The 21,540-nt window shown below is 40.2% G+C and overlaps 1 protein-coding gene across 6 annotated transcripts in view; it reads right to left on the bottom strand.

The window, feature by feature from the left end:
- The window catches only part of kcnip4a (potassium voltage-gated channel interacting protein 4a), a 163,259-nt gene that overhangs the window by 64,785 nt on the left and 76,934 nt on the right, over nucleotides 1-21,540 (bottom strand). Inside the window, exon 1 of one of the 6 annotated variants that reach the window (XM_084924323.1) lies at nucleotides 9,241-9,807. The exons of the other annotated variants lie outside the window; for them this stretch is intronic. Coding sequence (XP_084780449.1) covers nucleotides 9,241-9,295 — 55 coding nt within the window. The 5' untranslated portion in view covers nucleotides 9,296-9,807. Of the gene's footprint in view, nucleotides 1-9,240; nucleotides 9,808-21,540 lie in introns of those variants that run through there. 6 annotated transcript variants of the gene reach the window in all.

Consider the following 21,540-nt stretch of genomic DNA (forward strand, 5'->3'; position numbering starts at 1 on the left):
CCTCGACTTTTACACAGTCTGCATAATCTGCAGATTGTGACAGAAGGTCTTGACCTTTCTTAAATGCCACTTACGAAAAAGATAGCATGATAGAACGATGAACACGGCCACAGTGTGCTTCGCTTTCTAACCCATGCTGCAATCATTTATGCGACTGTCTTTAATAGACAAAACTTTTCTATAAGTATTGAATTTGCGCGGTTTTACTCTTTTTTCACTTTCCCTGAACAAATTAAATCAGTAGTTTAATAATTAATTATAAAGGACTATACAAAACACCTGTGTAAATGAGAGGTGATATCAGGGTCAATCAAGGCATTGACAAATCACAAATACTTGCCACAATCGAGAGAAATGTGATACTGACAAGCTCAACTAATCAAAAGCAGGAAAAGCAGGTTGAAAACTCAAAATCAACTTAACCCAGAGTGATTGTCTGAAAATCATGGCAAATCGCTCTAGTGATTTCCTTGACAGAAGAAGACTGCAAATCACTCAAGTGATGATGTGAAAATGTTTTCCGTCTTTTCTTTTTTTCAAACTCTGTTAAGGAACTAATAGCATCGTTGATTGAGGCGAGACACCAGAGAAAGTTGGCAGGAGGACTGATGAGTGTAAAATGTCAGCTCGTGAAAAAAACAACAACAAAAAAACAACATGTGTCTGACCTCACCGTCACCTAGACTTTAAATAAAGAGCAAAACCATAAGGGACGGATGATAAGCGAGAGGTCAGGGAGAAAGACAACACTGCAGATGAGAGGGCTTTGAGGTTTCTGACTGCGGTCAGCAGTCGATGAGGTCAGAGTAAAGTAATCATCTGGTGTCTCCTGATTCTCTCAGTTCATAGTTGTTGATATTGTTTGTATTGTTTCCCTATTTATCAATATACGATATTACTTATTAATCCAGAAAACAGCCCAATTCCTTCACTAACAGTGAGTGAATTCCACAATTCATAGTGTGACCTGAATGTGTTTTTAAAATAGGTCATGCAAACTTAGGGCATCGAGCTGCTAAAAACTGATGAAAGGAGCGAGCAGCTTCTGTCAGATTTTCAAGATGAGCCAAAAAGTGAAATAGTTCTTTCCATTCAGAGCAATAGTCACAACTGCCTGGTGCAGAACCGCAGAAATATGATCCTGCCTAGGCACTTTTTGCATGTTTAATTAGGAAAAAAAAGTGACAATGTAGTTCATAATTAAAAGCTGCTCCAGAGATAAGGTCCCTTACACACCCTCTCATGGATGGGAGTGATCATTTCCACATTTAATCTTCGCAGCCTGTTGGCTCAAATGAATTGTTAGGATGCTGTTTTGCCATGGAAACAACCGCTCTCTGCTGCGCATGCTATTGGGCAGCTCGTTTATCCCACTATCACTTACTTTCCTTTATTTGTGGCAGCTGGGTAAGAGCCAAATATAGCTCCCAGATCTTGTGTGTTTGTGTGTGCATGTATGTGTGTGCACTAGCGTGCTGTCTCTGGACATGAGAGGACAGGTAACTGTGTAGCTCTCAGAGAACAGGGATTGTAAAGGTGAAAAGTGTGTGACAGAAGCCTCAGTGACAAAAGTTGTACCCCGACATGAAGAAAAAGAAAGTGTTTTAATCTGGAATTCAATAAGATTTTGCTCCTTTTTTGTTCTTTCAAATACTAATATCAGACCACAACCTAATTGCAAAGATTATGCCCCGACTTCTCAGCATCTCAGCTCTCCAATCACCTCAAAAACTTTGCTCAGGGTGTAATCAAGGCCCTCGGCTAATGGTAATGAAAATAATCAAGGTCTGTGCATGTCATCAGCACACAGTGTGCGGGATCAATCAGTGTATGATTGGTGATGAAGGTAATTGCCACTGCAGAGGATTGTGCTGTGTTGGATGGAGCATGCACTGTACTGTAGGGGGCAGAGGGCGTCTGCAGCACCTGCAAACTGACAAAACCGCTACAGGAGAAATACACGAAGCATCACATGAGCAGTGCATCAGTCTAAAGCCATAAAAAGGCAGTGAGCCGTACCCGCTGGGAATTGTGATAATTATAATTACAACATTACACAAACAGGGAAAAATGATTTAGTGCTGATATTTGAAAACAAAGCTGAATTCCTTTATGCCTGCGCAGATTCTTCCTGGAAAACAGTCACATGTTATTATTAAAGGAATACTGATTCTATTTTAGTTTATTCCTGGTGTCGATCAATCTTGACATGTCTCATGTGTGAAAATACCAACACATAGGAAATCTTGGGCGTAACAAATAGATATTGATGACTTTTGAATAAAATATATTACACTCCTTAATATAGTGCCATGCTGCAATATATACACTCCCTAGACACTTTGTTACATCTTGCTAATACCCGATTGGACCTCCTTTTGCTTTCAGAACTAGCTTAATTTTTCATGGCACACATTCAACAAGGTGTTGGAAACATTCCTGGAAGATTTTGGTCCACATTGACACGATAGCATCACACAGTTGACGCAGATTTATTGGCTTCACCTCCATGATGTGAATCTCTTGTTCCTCCACATTCCAAAGGAGCCCTATTGGACTGAGATCTGGCGACTGTGGAGGCCGTTTGAGCACAACTCATTTGAGCTCATGTTCACGAAACCAGTTTGAGATATGAACTTTGTGACATGGCACGTTATCCTGCTGTTAACAGCTATCAGAATGAGGTTATATAGGCCTGGTCATAGTCAGCAATAGTACTCAGGTAGCTGTGGGATTTAAATATGCTTAGTTGGAGTCAAAGTGTGCCAAGAAAATTTCCCCCACCCCATTACACCGCCATCAACCTGAATCTTTGATACAAGTCAGGATGGACACATGTGCTCATGCTGTTTACACCTCATTGTGACCCTGCTATTCAAATGTCACAGCAGAAAATCAATACTCATCAGACCAGATTCTTTTATCTTGTATTGTCCAATTATGGTGAGCCTATGTTAAAGAAAGCCTTGGTTTCCTGTTAATAGCTAACAGGAGTGGCACTCAGTGTGGTCTCCTGCTGCTGTAGCCATCTGCTTCAAGCCTAGACGTATTGTGTGTTCAGAGATGCTCTTCTGCAGTGGCTGTTTGATTTACTAATTTCTTCTCTGAAGTTTCTAATAATCAAAGGCAAATCTATGAGCACAACATAGTGCAGATATATCTAAAGAACAAAACAGACTCAACCATTCTGCTTGTGCACATTTGCTCAGCAAGACATTAGGCATTCAAACAGTCTATTTAAGCTAATGTGATCACAACTGTGATCAGTGGACCTGCAGGTATAGCCCCCCTCTTAACGTAAATGCAGTGGGGGGAAGAAACGTGCTTTCCTTAAGTTAAATTAAGTTAAAATTGAATTCCCATCTGCAGACAAAGCAGAGCGCTGCAACATGGCATTAAAACAAATTAATGTCTTCCATTTGTTTGGAAAAATTACACAAGAAGGCCCCAGTGGCCTGTAACCTTCAAAGAATATGGTTAATTGCAAACTGATGTGATTTGGATCCCAATAATGAGATGGGTTGTGCAGTCAAAGTTGTAGTTGAAGACATTTTCTTTCTCATGTGTTTCAAAAGAACACAATCAATCAAATCAAATGTCTCTTTTTTTTGTTTTGTTCTGCCAATATTACTGGCAAATCAGGCACTTTTATTCTGGACAGGTCTGAAATGATCAACGAAGCTAATATATAATAAGACGTATCAGTATCATCTACCTGAACTGCTTCAACACATGCTTAAAATTGATTTGTTTGTGCTCAGCGCTGTTTAGATTTGCACTACTGACCAAGCAGAACTTGGCAGAAGATAAGTTGCCCATATCTGCTGGCATTTTCACTACTTTGAGGTTTTAGCCAATGGCAATCTGACAGGGCCACATTTTAACATTCTGAATCATCACTGAGCTTCTGTTTTTTCCCTCTTCCATCTTACTGCAAGAAGCTTGTTTGTTTGGACCTGCTGCCATCAGGTGGAAGAAGCAAGAATCAGCCGGTCAAAGCCCATTAAAGTGGTAACAAAGAAAAGCACAATGAGGCTTTTCCTCCAGACACTGCCATTGCCTCTATATAATTTTTACATGCCCCAAAGAGGATTTGGGCCTTTCCCTAAAATAAAATCAACAGGATGGCAATAAAAATATTTGTAATAAAATTTTCCAATGGTATTTCATTTATTCTACTTATGAAACTGTGCTTTCTCATGCAGCCAGCCCCCCAGCAGGCCCATTTTGAGCCAGGAAAAACCCTGTTGAAGCCACTGGCTCTTTGTGAATTTTAATGCTTGATGGTCTATTGCCAAAAAAGGGCATGGCACTGTTTTTTGTGGCAAGTCATGCTTTTCTCTTCACCATCATGGGGACCTGTGATGAATCTGAATACTTGTAAATGCAAAATGCCGTTTTTCATAAACTATACTTCAACATTTTGGCTTTGGATCATTGCCTCTCTGTAGTCTTATCCTACCTTTCAACAAACAGTACAAAGTGTTATGCATTATTATGGCGACAAATTAACTATTGATCAAACCAGCGCTGCACCCAGGAGTGACAGCAAGCACCTGCGGTTGCTCTACAGATGTCAGTAGGAACTGCCGTTGTCCCACTGCTAGCCACGTCACTCCGCATTCAGGCTAAGCCTATTTTCCTGCACCTGCTGAGCTCCTGCGAGCAGGAAGCTATTCATTAATCCAGTTCTAAGTGAACCCTCTTAATACTGGTCACCATGCCCTGTGGGAACCGAGTGATTAATATCAGCGAACAAACTGCTGCACCGAGTACCACGCCACGGCAGGAAACGCAAAACAAGCTCGCAGCCCAAAGCCGACCGGTGTGGCTTCACTTTTCAATTTAAATGCTAATTTAGCGAGCAGCAAAACCAATACTGTATAATGACGGGGTGACTTTGAAAAGGACTGAGATTACGCGCTGCTGATAACATAAGAAAGAAAAGAGAAATCCAAAGGGAACTACAGACTCCATGGGTGACCCCCCGCCTCCTCCTCATTTACTCCTGCAAGAGTAGCTGAGGGTACATCTGCATATCAGAGAATATGGATAGCTCTGTCTTTTACATGCCACATGGCTTAATGAGAAGCAGTGCCACTTTTCAGATATCATTCTGAGATAATCTTCCCAGGGAGACGGTATAGATTCATCCAAAAAGTGCAGGCTAGGCCTTACTTCATAAAGATGTTAACAAAGGGAATGTCAAGTCTTTTCTGAAGGTCTGCTTTTCACTCAGAATAATTCACAGAGACAATACATTCCAGAACTACATATTAACTGACTCCTTAGGGGATGTCTCATTAGCTTTCACTTAGTACTGTGATACTCATCAATGGACTAAAGAACCATGTGTATACCGAATGTTCTCTCAATTCTCTGTCACGTTGTGACATCACCCAGCACTTCTGAACATGACGAGCAGCTCTGTGAAAAATTGTGCATGTGGCAGATGGGTTGGAAAAAAAAGATAATGAGATTCACTCAAAGTGCTTTTGGCACACAGTCCATTTTACAGTGATTTGCCTTTGACTCAGAGACTCTATGAATACAGTAAAAACAGTTCCCGCAGGTCTTTTTGAGACGGGCACTGCTCAGATATGACTTTAATTAAACCAATTTCCAAACTGGTGCTCGGGCTAATAGAGTTTAGTTTAAATATGTTTCTTTGTTGCCAGTGTGCTCAGCAGAACCTGAAGGATTTGTTAAACACAAAGTTACAGTTTACAGTTCAACAAGAAAAAAAATAAAATAAATAAAAATGTGTTTTTCCTATAATCATACGGGGCTGTGAGCAAACATGGTGATCGGTGGCACGGCTGCCCCTTAAAATGACATCTGCTGTCCCTGTGGTCGGCCAAAGTAGCCACTCAGTTCTGTAAACACCAGAAGGCCTGGGAGGAGAGGGGGCCAGCGACAAGAAGGATACTGGATATCTCTGTCGCCCTTTGTGTAAATGTCACAGGAAAGTACGAGAACATGAAGCATCACTTGTTAGTTTAGACTGCGACGTGCAATTAGTCCACAAAATACAGAAAGAAAAAAAATCAGACCGCTAGTTCGGGATGTTTTGAACAAATTTCAGTGCGGTAGCTTGAGTCATACTGCGGTTAATGTTTTGCCGTTTCCATTTGAAGGGCTCTACCTCTGAGTGTACCTAGCTACTCCTACACAAACTCTACTCGCAGAGGCTCCCAACAACAGAAACAGACGAGGGATTTAAATGACACACAAGGCCAAACACATCAGCGAACAACACCATAATGAGACTGGCACGTCTATTATCTTTGAAACATTTCAAACACTGTGGGGAGATTCAAAAGTGGTCCAGGTGCATGTTTGAAAAGGAGCTGAAGGCCAGACTACTTCCTGTGACTACTTACTGGACCATCAGCTCTTATCATGCAGATGAGTGGAGCTATGAAAATTAATGGAAAATACTAAAGTGGGTAGTGTAATAGCACCGAGGTCTCTCGGACAGAGCATCTTTTTTATGTTGTCTTTATATAAAGACCTTCTATGGTATGAATCAGTATGTTGCATGATTTGAGGAAACAGAAATGTCAGCAGTGGAACTGGTTTCAGCTGGATTTGCAGAATAAACAAAGGGTTTGCTTTGTTTGATTATGTAAGAGCCGTAGTTTTGTTTTTCACTTTCTTTCTGAAGGAGGCATCCATTATTCTTTTTTTAGTTTGCTGATCAACAACCGAAAGTCCACAGAACAGAACAGCAGCAAATATTAAGGATGCACATTTGTGAAATTCTGGATACCAGTATTTAAAATTAAAATCTGCTCAGTGCCAATACTGATTTTGTTTTTCCAGGTTTTGGTTGAAATTTGTTTCTTAGTTTCTCAACATTTGGTGTGACATACAGTACTAGTAAAGTATTGGCTGCTAACAATGGTAAATGACATCTTATTTATACATCATGCTGATGTAACGATACTAATGTATTGCTATACTGTTGTACATCTAGCAAATATTCGTTTTCCAGAAGCAAACAAATTATTCTATTAGAATAGTAAATACTAATCACTTGATAAACTAATTAAGAGATCAATACACAACTTCCCAGAACATTTAAGCATGTTAGAAAGGACCTGTCAAGCTTCCTTGCATAAATAACAGTTAGATTTTTTTTTAAAACTTCTGATGAATATTTTTATTTTTTAATAAAAGAAAATAGCCTGAAGAAAAAATGTGTGTTAAGCAGCATGTTCATATACTCCAACTAATTCTGACAATAAGGACAGTTAACAGGCTGCTCTTCAAGGTTCATTGTTGTAAAAGATGCCGCTACAGTCTGAGAGGCTAATGCCGAAATGCTTTGAATTTGCAATTTTCCTAATGGCCAGAAGGGGGGGTTCCTTCTCTGGCTGCAAAAAGATCTGCTCACTTGATCCATAACTTCAGTAGAATTCCTGATAAGTGTCTCAGTCGCTAGTTTCTTTTTCAATATGACATGATGGTAATTTTAAAATTTACTGCCCCAATTTGAGTCTAAACCAATGACGGCACGTGTGTGGTACGTGATGGTATGGTATGTATATGAACAGGTTAACTGTGAATCATAGATTGTTACAAAATGAGTAGATTTGTGTAACTACATTGCAGCACAAACATTTCTGTGTCTTACAGATGGATCGCCAACTGATGAGGACGTGTTAAGAGATTCACTGACTGACTAGCCAAGGACATGAATTGGATGATTTCCAGTGTTCAGGCCTGACCGGTGACCAGCTGTCAACCTCACATACAATATACAATTATGTACCAGTCTGTTTTACGCACACGCACAGCGGGGCAGGGTAATACCCGCACCCAGACTCACTGCCACTAGTTAGCAGCCCTTCGCTGCGAGTGAGGACAAGTGTTTTTAAAAGTAAACCACAAGGAGACAATCATGAAAAAGTATGTAGCAACAAACCTAAGGAGAAACTTAAACAACATTTACCAAGCTGAACATTTTAAAGACACTAATAAAGGAAAAGCGGATAACGCTAAAGCTAGCAAGAGCGCAGAGCTAGCCACGAGCTAGCAAGCTCAGTATTAGCAAACAATCAAAGAATGCACAAGGAAAAATGTGGAAACAAGTGAATTTATAAACAGTTATAATCTTAGAAAATCAATTACGATCAGAAAAAGTCAGTATCAGCATATCACTGTTAAATCTGAAATCAGTGCATCTGTATTTGCAACCAACCCAGGAAGTTAATTTGTAAGCAGCTAACTGCTCAGTTAGCCAATTAGAACCGATTTTACCAACACAGCAAGCTAAGAGTGTGAAAACCCATTTAACTGCTGTCTGACACCATGAATCCACTCTTTCATAATAATTTTGTATTGTACGTTTATCATCACAGTCTACTAACAACCATCATCGACAGGCACAGCAGTCTATTCTGAAAAATCTCAGCTCTGTGTTAATTTCCAAAAGCTATAAACAGCAAGCATATGGCACAATATATGCAAGAAATCTCCTGCAAGATTGTGTGTATCTGGATCCCATGTTCTCCTTTCTAGGTCTCTATAAAATGTGCTTACAGAGCACACTCTGTGATCTATTGCTTGAGAGAGTTACATAGAGCCCCTCATTCATTTTGCTTTCAAGCCCTCCAACAATACCCAAGTGAAATATGACTTTCTATACTTTACATGTCATCCATTCTGTCTCTCTCCCACTACACCACTAAATATAACCTCTGTCAGTTATTGTCCACTGGCCACCCACTGAATATTTCATTGTTCTTTAATAAAGACTGGACTTCCTTGTGTTTTGTTACAGTGACAAGCTGTGACGGTGACGCTGATCAGCACATTATTGGAGGGATACGACGTTGTAACATAAGCTTGTGCGACTGCGTTGGCAGAGAGTCGCATGTGGCATGCTGTGCGTGTGTGTGTGTGTGTGTGTGTGTGTGTGGGTGTGTCTGTGTGCTGTCACGGTAAAATCAATACCGGGTGAAAAGCAAATGAAAAAAACTCGAACAAGTTTGTGGAGTTCAGCCTCAAACGTTTACTGAAATGTGGCGAATTTCGAGTCAATTTCATGGACTGCTGGTGTGGCGCCGTGAATTCATTTGAGATTATAAGGAAAACACAAGATTAACAGGAAACTTTCACAACACACACACATATGCACAAACACACACCATCTGTATGAAATACGTCATACAGTCATTACTTTACTGGTTGGGCAATTAGTTTCGTTATTTTCAAATCTTCAGTCTTGCGTACCTGTCTTGCGTCTTTGTTTTGGCTGAAGAGAGAAGATGACCATTAAAGCTCCCATGATGCCCTCTAGACTTTCTCGCTTAGTGATCTAGAAGTCCTGCTAGATTTCGCACACTTTCCCTCCCACAACTGGGTCGGCTTGAGAGTGAAAACGGAGGGGAAAAAAATCCAGTGATATGCTGGGATCCTCACATTAGGAGAAAATAAAGTAAAATCTGGTCTCCGGTCCAAACTTCTCCTTTATATTCACCGTGTTAGGTGGGCTGTACGTAGAGCAGAGTGGGAGTAAAACATGCGTGCCTCTGTTGAGTTTTGAATTTTGACGCGCACGCTCTGCAGCCCCCCTCCCTCCTCTAGTGTTCCCACTATGAAGTGAGAGCTTGCTGGCTGATCTCTGCACTGCAAAAGCTACTTTGTACCACTTGAGCACCTAGATTAATTGAGCGCTATGAGAGAAAGGCAGAAGCATGCTGTGGAGAGTGTTTGCCGCCGCTCTTTTCAACAGACCTTTCCTCACACGGGGAGGGTAAAGCTGGAGGGAGGCGAGAGAGCTCATACTGTAGATAGCCATTTTTCCTCGCTAGCTGCCTTTTAACTATATCTCCTGCTGGGAATGGGAGGAGAAAACCACGCTGTGTCCACGGCAGTAAGTTAGAGCTGATCTCTCAGGCTGGTGGCTGGTGTAAATATTTAAATTATGTGCAACGTTGCTTGTGCAAGTCTTTTCGTTGCAAATGCTGACACCCATTTTATAGATTAATGACAGAGCAGTTTTAATGTAACGTAGCCCAACTACTACAACCGAGGTATAGCAGAAAACTTACAACAGAAAATCTTGCAGTGTGATTTTATGAGAGATAACAGCATGGTATGTATATAAGAATGGTTTCTGATGAAATACTGATTCAGTACTCATAACACTGAATAAAGTCTTCTACTTCCATGCCTTTATCCACCCTGAAAAATAAAGTAATTGCCTCTTCACTGCTGATCCTGCACCCGCTTACGTGGCAGAGTCAGGCTGACTTCATGGCAGATCTTCAGGATTACGGAGACGGTCAACAGGTCAGAAAAACGCTGAGGCCCACATCTCTTTTATTCTCATCCTTTGCTTGGAACATGTGGAAAAAAAATACAGCAGAGATGCTTTGCCTGATGTGACACATCAAAAGGGGAAAATAGAATGAAAAATACTTCCGCTCCCTATGCCACCCACACGCAATTCATTTCATGAACTGTGTGACAGCAGTCCAATTCAGGAAAAAAAAAAAAAAAGAACAGCCAACCACAGCAATCAAGTACCAATTTGCACCCACTCCATTACCCTGCTTCCTGCCTGCTGTGTGTTCTTTGTTGCTCGGAGGCCTCTTTCAGACAAAAGTTAAAGTGCAGTTTAACTTCCACCTTTAGCAAACCCACTCTCAAAACCAAGTATTTATGTAATCTACACAAAAAGAAACAGACAAATGAGTGTCTGTAGCTATTCTGAGGTTCAAGGACTTTTAAATCACCAACGCAGAGTCCATTTCTTTAGTAAATGTTCTCCTGAAGGAATCTGACCAGCATTTACTGCAGCATTAGATTACCAACCACCTCCCTATTTCATACTCAGCAAAAGCATTTATGCTATTTGTCATGCTATATTTTCCTCCACTGGGGTCAGGGAACAGCGATTTTAAACAGGCTCAGCATTACTGTGGCTACATACAGTACGATAACTTACTGCCTTCATTTAACTTCATTAATATGACCATTTTCAGACAACCACAGCACCCACTGGATGCTTACCACTGCAGTGAAGTGGAAACATTATGCTTATTTCCACCTTCATGTTTTTATCCTTGAACTCTACTAATGTGGTTTTGTATGATTCTCAGTTGACAATAACTGTTATTTATCTGGTTGCTCCTTGCAAACAGCATATTTGAACAGCAGATGGGCAGGGCTTCTGTTCCTGAGACAGCCATAAACAGTATATCCCCTCCCTTTGGCATCATACAGATCCAAGAGTAGCAGTCATAAACAGAGCGTTTAAAGAGCCTGATTATTAGAGAACATGAGCGTTCGGCTCATAAAGATTATTTGTGCATTCACTGACCTCATAATTTGAAATGCTGGAATATATGCATGTATAGTGTGTGTGAATGAAAGCTAGTAAAATTGCATTATAGTAAAGTATAGACACTCAATATAAACTCAATCTTCAAACCCAGTTTGAAGATTGGTCCAAACCAGCTGAGCATGGCTCTTCAAAGGGTATCCTAATTATGTTGGAGCAGTAATAACTTTTCATTAAATTGGACACTCCAGAGAATAGGATGAAATAATCAAATGTCTCCGGGGTGAATCATCCCCGCATATGCTGAGGCATATTCCACACCACTTGAGGAAAACAATCTAAAAACAATCTGATTAGCTACATGGGTTTGGAGAGAGAAAGTGCAATAGCAGCATAAGTGCTTCGTAACTGGAACAAAGTTGGAATTTGAAGTTTACAGAGCTCTCTGGTAACAACGAGGCCTGGTCAAATCCAAGGACCACTGTTCAAAACAGCACGCAATCCCACTTCACCATCTACAGCAGGCAGGTGCTCTGCTGCCCACACGCACAAACATGCTTGATATGGTTCTCCTGTTGCTTTTCTTTCCTTCTTCCCTGCTTTCTTCCTCCCGTTGTTTCCTGTTGATCAAACTGTGCATATAGAGCGCTTCGTTAAAAGAAATCCTGGAAGGCTGTAGGTGTTTGTGACTCAGCACAGGCTGGCGAGCCATAGCCTCGCTGTCTTCTGAACTAAGGGTGGGAAAAGGCAAATGCAAATTGCACTTGAGCCGTAGCTGCAGGAAGCTTGTGAACAGTAACTGAAGCGAGATGAGAGCGATGAATCAGACAGGTTGAGGTCTGAAGAGATGGCTGCAGGTGGACCAAAACAGGAGGTGTGTGCAACCCATCAACACAGAGTGCACAGAATAAATGATATACCAGAGGGAACTTGACTGAAACTCAGCTCCAAACATTTTTAAAAAAGGTTATGATGGTTTATTTTGGCCTTTTGTACAGATTAGGTAACTGGTAAAAATGGTGCAATGCGCTGTGAATGAAAGTGTCTGAAAGCAGCGGTGAAAGGGTAGAGCACGTTTGATTTAGGATCGTTTGATCTAGTTTTAAAAACTCCAAAGTCTATTAATGCTCATGATTCATTCAAATGATATCACTCTACTAAGTCAGTTTAAATCAGTTCCATTATTTTTTATTTTATTTTATTTATATAGTGCCAAATCACAACAGCAGTCATGTTAAGGCTTTACATTGTAAGGTAGAGAAGCGCCACAATAACACAGACAAACCTTACCAATCTAACGGCCGACTTTAAGGAAGCCTTTGATGACAGTGGGAAGGAAAAACACCCTTTTAACAGGAAGAAACCTCCAGCAGAACTACGCCATCTACCTCTACCAGTACACACTTAAAGTAGGGGGAGGGGCCAGTCGCAAGTCCTTTATGGTAAATGTAGTAAGCTCAAATATGTACAGCTTTGGAACGTGTTGTACTTGGAAAAAGGGTCATAAACACGTACAATGTATTAAGTGAATTCTCTGCTTACTGAATATAACTCATTGAACTGTGGAGCTCACACTTCATGGAGTTCGTTCTTGCTTTATCTATTGAAGGTTCCCATAAAATGCATTCAAACGAGATGTACTTAAAGAAAGACAGCAGCACTTTGACTACTGCAGTTTTATCGGTTAATTTTAAGTACTGATGAATGTGTTGGAACAGCCCGATCTCACTCCCGACCCGTAATATACTGACAATGTGTCACGTCTCAAAAGGTGACCTTCTGTGTTCCTATGATACGCGCCGGATTGTGGATGAAATCGAATAGAATGACGCTCCAGCGGTAACACAGGTTCCAATCGTGTATTCCAGCACTAACAATAGCCTTATCCCTAACCGTAACCACCCCGTTAATCGTGTTAGATAGTGTTTTCCAAAGCAATCTAAGTAAAATAAACGCACGTGTGTAGATTATTTCCAAACGGTTCTCATGTGTCCTCATTTTTTGGAACTTGTAATATAGGGACGTGTTGGATGGCCGAAAGCGTAATATACTGACGATTTGTCACCTAGCGTAAAATGTTACGCTTTGGGAGTGAGAATGTGTTGGTTGGTATGTTGTATTTTATTACCAAGAGTGAGTGCTATGTTTTCTTTTCTTCAAGCTAAAAACATGCAACTGTTCGAAATCTGCAACATGCATCAACAGAATTACACAATTACTCGATGTTTCCACCACATCTCAGATTTAATTAGCTGCATATTTCTTGTAAACACAACATGTACTGGGGATAAACATTAGGCAATATTTGCTGGTGTACTGATAATAGAGAACATTTATAGTGGGTCTTTGCTGATTTTATGAGAGACTTATTCGTGCTCTGTCAATGTTTAAGCAGCCGTATCTAAGCCACTGGAGTTTTTAGACCAAGTGCAATTTGCACAGAATAATTTGTCAACAATCATAATAATGAAGTTAATATTAAGGACACAATGTCAATTATTCACTTGGTCCACCATCGGTTTAGACTGATCAACTTCACTTAATCAGCTCCTCTAATTTGTCTTGAACTAACTTTACTCGAGTTTGGACTTTGAATAAATAATGTATGCAGGTGTAGTTTTATTTCTGGACATGATGTAATACTGATGAGAAAACCAGAGAACAAAACTATACTTATTTATCATTGTTTAATTTGTGCTAGGCTTTTCTATCGAGACTCATCACTTTTACATTGTGTTTAATTAAAACTAAACTATTTTAAAAAATGTTCTTTTTTACTGTGTTAATAAAAAACCTACACACTGGAACTCATACAGCTTTAAACTAGTTTAATTCAGCAGCTGTGGCTGCTTTTACCTCCTGAGCCACAGCCCTCCAAATGCTATGCAATATGTATTACTTTTGCTATGGCTCAGTTTTCACATCGTCCACTAAGTGGCAGCAAAACTGTGCAAGTTCAACAAAGCCAACATTTACTATACACTGCTCACTTTTTTAAAATGTTATCAGTGCCAGAAACAGGACAAACTCGATAAGCATCATTCGTCACATCTCACAGTAAGATATTTTCAAGCCTTTTTCCCTTGATTAGGAGATAAGTTGCAGTACTATGAGTTCTAGTCCTCCATCAGTCCTTGTTATACATACATAAAGAGAGAGAGTCATAAAATTAACTGATGGCATACCATTAGTGTTGGCCGTATATCATTAAATTAGGCTAAAAAAACAGAAATGGGGGGGGGGGGGGGGGGGGAGAAGTGGACTTAGAAGTATAATCAGCTTGTTTGATGAATTCTATAATTCTATATATTTATATATATTAGAAACTGACAAAATCAAAGTGAAAGAGCATCTTCTATTAAACAAACACAGCCATGACCTCTAGGATACAGTGAGGCTTTTCTTTTTGTGCCACCATCAGTTGCATGCATGAAAGTAGACACTAGAGGGCGCAATTGATCTTGAAAACTAAGAGCACCACACAGTCCAAATACATACATGGAAGGGAAATCATTTCTGGTGATCTTTACAATAATGTCACATTATCTTGCTAAAAGCAAGCACGCCGTGCTCCCACTTCTTCTATCTAAACATTATTTAGATGAAAAGCACTTACCTTTAAACAACCACACATGACACGCAACACAGATCTTATAACAAAGATTAGCGTCTCTTGACAAAAAGAACAATGTAAATAACAGAGAGCAGACGTGCTTTTTTTTCTCTTCTTTTCCGTGACGCAACCCACAGCCTGCCAAAAGTACACTGCAAGGTGTCAAGAGATTATTCTAAAACAAACTATAAATCTTCTTTCAATATATATTTGAAAGAAAAAAGAAGAACTTGTCACACCAGGCAGCGACGATCCCGCCTGTTTGAAGGCTGCTGAGAGTTTCGGTCGTGATGGAAAACTCGAAGCAGGAGTCAGTACATTTTTCTGAAACTCTCTAAGAACTGCAAGCAAATAAGCACAATTTCAAGAGGAAATGAAATTGAAGGAGGACAGGAAAATGGTACATTAAGCCTTTTCAGTCGGAAGTCATTACAATAAGACAAAAAATTCTTAATCAGGAGTACATTTAGCTCAAGATAAGAAGAAAGAATCCCATTAAGTCGCAATGCAGGGAATACAGTGTCGCTACAGTATATTGGTAAGGCAGAAAAAATGACTGCTTTATGCTTTATGCATTATTGGATGCAGAAAAGCAGAAACTGAGCCCAGTGCACCACTGTCCAAAACAATATTTAGGCAGCAGGTATATCCAACATCCTGATTTAGGGAGAATCTGCCTGCTGGTTGTCATTGGAGATCAATTAAGAATGGTCTTTAGAGGACATAAGAGACGTAGTGGGTGCAGGGTTTGTCATGGGGCTTACTTTCAAAGCACAGCAGCAGCAGATTATGTAGCAGAGTTTGCTCATGCAGGCTTTACTTTGCAGTCATATAAGAGAAATGGCTTCCCTTGCACACAAATCATAATGATGCAACAATAAAAATGCCAGAATCAGAATATGCACACTCAGCTCCTTCTTTTTCCTGCACAGCAAACAAAGTGTTTCCTCTCTTCTACGCCCCCGTCTGTAAAGTGATTCTCCTAACATCCTGGGACTGGTCTAAACCATAACGTGTGGCTGCAATGACACTGGGCTGCACTACCTGCCCAGATGGTCTGTATCAGTGGGGAACTGGACTGTGTGGGGTGCGCCCCATCCAACTGCCATCAATCACCGGCAAATATGGTCCAGGAGAAAAAGCTTACTTCCCTTCAAATTGTGGCAGAAAAACAAAAAAACTATTTCCACAACAAGGCAAAGTGCGGCAATATAGCCACTCTAATGTTTAGTGAACCCCAGTGGGTTCGCTATTTGTTTGCTTCTATCTTAGCTAACAGAATATCTCGTGTTCAATGAGGTAGCACAGTCATTTGGGGAGATGTGGAAGAGACAGAGGAAGAATTGGCGAGCTTAATGTATTTATGAACTTTTTTCTTCCCCCTTTTTCCACAGCCGTAAACAGAGGAGAGGTGTATGACTCAGCACTACCTTTAATGACGCATCCAAGTACAGAACTTTCCCGAAGCCATAATAAAAACCGAGCAGCAGGCCATAATTTTAATCAAACTGTCCTGCTGCCATAGGAAGCACAACCAGGCAGCATTACTGAGAAACAGTTGAAAACAAATAACTTCTTACTGCAGCCCAGACGCCACACAGATTTCAAACCCACACCCTGCGCCAGTGGTTATATGAGGCTTTCAACGTCAGCCGAGCAGTTAAAGTTGGACGTGAGGCTCAATGGCACCCGCTCGAGTGGATCTGTCATTAGCCCGGCCCCACCTGCTGCCACCGTGCACCCCGTAGGCCGCGCCTGTGTCACATTCTTTTATTACAACCCTCCCCGACACGAAGCTGCTGTCTACCAAGCCCACTCTTACAGTGCGCGACGTCGGAAAGTGTCCAAAGCGGCATGGAAAAATTACAACAGAGCTGCTAAAGTGGTGCTTTTCTGCTCAGCCAGTTGAGAAATGTGTCGGGTCAAGCCAAAATCTAAAATCTCACTGAGCAGCAACAAATAACAAATCCGCACTGATGCAGGAAGACCAAATTATTGTTTTTCCTCCCCTTAACCAAACCACTTTCCTCGCTTCTTAACACAGTGGATATTGCACTGCAGCTGCGTAATGAGAACTGTTCGCCGTGAATCATAGCTTCTCACATCTCAAAATAAAAAAGGAAAAAAAACGATGAAACTCGTGCTGAGATGTGAGGATGAACCCAATAAAACCTTGCGAGGCACATGCAGTGGCATGATTGCCAGCTATTGTGGCAGTACGAATATCACAAAATAAGCAATCCACAAGCAACATGAAAACATAATTTAATGCTCCTTTGAATCGGTGCGATCATAAACCCCAAGGGCAATAAACATTCCTCCTCACTCCAGTTCATTTTTAGCAATACCGGATACTGTACATTATCATTCTACGCGTATCTTACCCAGTTGTGTTCTGCTTGAGATGGCAAGGGAGCAGTTTAGTTCACTGCGTGAGAAATTATACTGACATATTAAATATGTGCTCTTTAATAAGATCACTCTGTTTTAGTCATATATACCGTTCAGCTCAGAGGGTGGGGACTTATCCCAGGGGTATCAGGAACATCAGTAGTTGGTGCACATTTGAAATTTGTATTTTGGCATTATGGAGACATAAAACCAGTGGAAAACTTTTAATTAAAGACAAATTATGGTCTGTAACACGTAGGTTGAAAGGGATTAATGACAAAATGGTATAATATCCTCCACGGATCTTTTGTGAGTTCCACTGTTGGATAAACAAATTGTATGAGGTCACAGTTATAAGATGACACTCATAACAAACTGGTAGATTTATTAGGTCAGTAAACTGATCTGCTAATAGAGCCAAAATGGTTCTGAAACCACAAAGACCAAATCCACAGTTCACCGTCTCATATCGAGGCTCGATCTTCTTGTGTCACAATACCGGCTTACAATGAGCTGCTGTTGAGCAATCACAGACATATTCAAAGAGCGTTTGTTTCCTGGAAGAGATGTTGTAAAGGTTATATAAGGTACAGCATCTTTGTGCATGGAAGTCAGGGAAGGAAGTTGATGGCTGCTGCAAAGAGGGGGGATAACTTCATTACTATAGTCAGCTGATGGAACATATTGTATATTAGCAAATAGAGTCTGACAGATATATTGGCGGCGATGATATGAACTATTTCCTCATAAATTGATATTGGCATTTATAATGGTTCATAAATGAAAATGTAGAAAGTAAAGAAGGTACAAACATCTTTTATCGACGCTATGATTGTTGATGTTGCATAGTATGTCCACCAGGGGGCACTCTATAACATTATTGTTATAAAAATCTGTTGCGTTTTGAATGCAACAAACAATAACAAGAAAAACAAGACTATTTTAAAACTGCATTGTCATTGTAAGAAGTCATAAATAATACATTTTAGGGTAAATCTGTTTTGTGCGCCTGAAAGAAAAAATATCGGCTGATATTTTAGATTTTTAAATCATCAAATATCGGTATTTGTATTGGTCCGAAAAATCCTATTTCGGTCAGGATCTGTGAACAATTTTTGCAGGCATCACTATTTGTGCTCGTGTAAACACCACGTGTACAAATATATGCAAAGATCTAGCTTAAATAAAATGATATTTAGCCATGTGCTAATGATGACCATGCTAGTTAGACACCTGGACCTGCCTGATTAAAGCATGCTAGTTTGGTGAAAGCTACAAAGTTTTAAGATCCAATTGTGATCTAGCAAAAACACTGGTTAAAAAGAAACTGTGGATTTGTAGAATTACACCACCATCAGTAATGAATACAACAAATCAATATTCATCTCAAATGTCTATTAGCAAATAGACCGAGTATGGTGCTGAATGGATTGGATGAATAAAAGTATGTTTCAGTGTTTATGAACTTCAAATTACTATTAAAAATAATTTAGTTGGCAATTATTCCAGTAAGGTTTTGGTCACTGGATGGGTGAAGCAACATCAAATACTGCACCAAAATTTCTACACATGGCAAAACATTAACTAACTATTGAAAAAGAAATGACATTACAAGTGGAAATTGCTCCATAGGCTTGACCACTTTGAATGTTTTGCCCATCATGGTCATTTTTTAACCTCTTTTACATGATTTGAAGAAGTTCATAATATCAGCTGAGTAATACAGTTCAATATCCTTAGACAGACAGCCTTGGCTGTGCCAAGGCCACAAAAAGTGCAATAAATGATGCATTCATCAACTTATTGTGGGCCAAAGTCTCATCTAAAATCTATTAGGCTGGCTCTGATGAGAGCTTATCAGCAGCAGTGACAGGTGAAACACTAACCGTGTCAATACCGCTAACACTGCGTCGCCTGCCCGACATCCACCAGCTCGCTATTAATAAACCACAGGGTGGAGAGGAAACCCTTTTCCCTGGGTAAATGGCGAGACATGTTGCAATCCATCCTCTTACACAGACCCGCAGACCTTAACCAAACCTTATCTGTGCCAGCAGCTACTGGAATCCTCAAGTATCACCTGCTCTCTTACGTTACCCACATGAAACACAGATTACGTGTCAGTGCTGGGAAGTTGCAGCATGAGTTTCATCATGTTAAGATGATATTTAGTTCTCTTTCCGAGGCTGTCAGAAAGTGATGATGTTGTTTGAGAGAAAGAGTCGATTTACTCTGCTATTAGTAGTCTTATCTGATGTACTGCGGTAAGAGAGGATGTGAATGTGAACAGCAGCAGCTCCAAATGAGATAATCCTTAAAAAGATGGGTTCACTATCCAATTTAATTGCTGAACTCATGCCAACAGCTTCTGGTCATTAATCCTTGCAGATTGAGAAGGGGATATTAGTATGTGTCTGTTTTACGCCTCTCTAAATCACTCATGTTTGCTTGCAAAGAAATACCGTAATCCCTAATGTGGCCTCTGCGGTTCTTTGCATCTTTGATCTGAAAGTGGAAGCCAATCAATATGTACAATCCACAAGGCTGTGTAAAGCAGAGCCAGCCTCACATGCATTGTTGAGTTCACACAGGGATCTACTTTGAAGCAACAGCCCAGACCTACAGGTATAAAATGCCTGCAGACAAACAGCGCTTCTAAAACGTATTATTAGTTTTTAACGCCTTTATGATCTGTTGTTATTGTTTTAACAAGCATCCTCGGAAACAAGCGACCAAGGATGAACATTTCTAGTCACAGATTGTCTTCTGAGCGGATGCTACAGCACAGAGTAAATCCCGTCAGCCTAATTTAGTCGCGCACATTTCACACCAACAGTGGAGAACAAAGTGCTGAATAATACTCTCGGTGTCTCTTAATATACTGAGACAAAGCAAAGGCAGTTGCTTCAGTACCAAATCCATTGTAAATCTCTCACAGGGCGAAGAATTTGTTGATCCTAGTGCAATATACAGATACATTTCGAAGTGGTACAAACAAAAGTTTTGAGCTGTAATACCCAGCTTTAGTGAGGTTCCCTTCATTTGAATCATTTTTAGATGCTATAATAGGCAAAACTGCACAGTTTTTCCACAATAATAAAAGAACAATAACACAAAATGTAGAAAAATAAACTGAATTACATTTTCACGTTCTATTTTGTAAGCACATGCATCAACCCCTCGATACTCTCCAAGCTGCGAAGGCGGGGATGAGCAGGGTTTAAACTAAAACACATTTTTTAATTTCAGAGACGATTTTAGCAAATATGTTACACTGAGAAATGAGAATTAAATGGCGCCTAAGGTATGCTGAGACGAGACTGGAATATTTTATTCAGTGTGAAGATCCTAATGGAGAGCTGATAAGGGACAAGTGGAATAAAATTATTTTTCCTGTCTGAAATATGTAATAATAAAAAAATGGACATAAAATGAGCTACTGGATGTTAAGGAGATGATAGGTACAAGAAAAAGGTAAAAAAAAAAGATAAAAGATCACATTTTAGGCAATAATCCAATTCCCTTCTCTTGATTTAGATGCAGCACTGCAGACCTGGTATGATGTAAAACATGATAGAGCAGGTAAAGCAGCGAATGTGAGCAAGCTACACAAAGTAAGTCATGCACAGGGCACAGATCTATAAATGAATCACGTGCCAGTCTTCAGCAGTCTAACTGCTATTTGACGCATTGCTTCTCTCTTAACACTTTATCTCCAGCTCAAAGTCAAGAAACCCCCTAACCTTTAAAACCACCTCCACACAATACTATAGTGACTGACCTTTCACCCTACCAGGGATATTTCCAGAGCCAGCTTGTGTCTCCGGTGTATGTAACAGAATTCGGTTGAGTTCCTGCTCATAAAAATTACATGACTTTAAGTTGACTGGCAGATATGTGTGTCTGAATTATGCATTGCATGGTAAATACCGACCTCCGTGGGTACTGCTTCCAGAGATGTTTCAGTTCAGTGCATTAAGATCTTAGGCTTAGAGGTAATTGGTTTCAAAAGAGGCGAGAGTATCGTTGTATTATTAAATGTTTATGTGATGTTATGGAGCATGTGCTGAGGACAAGTTCCCAATGCCAAAGGTGAAACGGTCACCTATCATGTAATCTGTTTCTTCAAGTATACAAACACGCATTAACAGTGTGTATGCAGTTTGGTATCGGCTGACAACCATGAACAACAAAAGTAGCAACTATTGAATTTTAATACAAATCTATTTTTTGTAACCAG

The sequence above is a fragment of the Perissodus microlepis genome, chromosome 3 (genome assembly GCF_051167445.1).
Source record: "Perissodus microlepis isolate ML-2025 ecotype Zambia chromosome 3, ASM5116744v1, whole genome shotgun sequence".
Lineage (NCBI taxonomy): Eukaryota > Metazoa > Chordata > Actinopteri > Cichliformes > Cichlidae > Perissodus > Perissodus microlepis.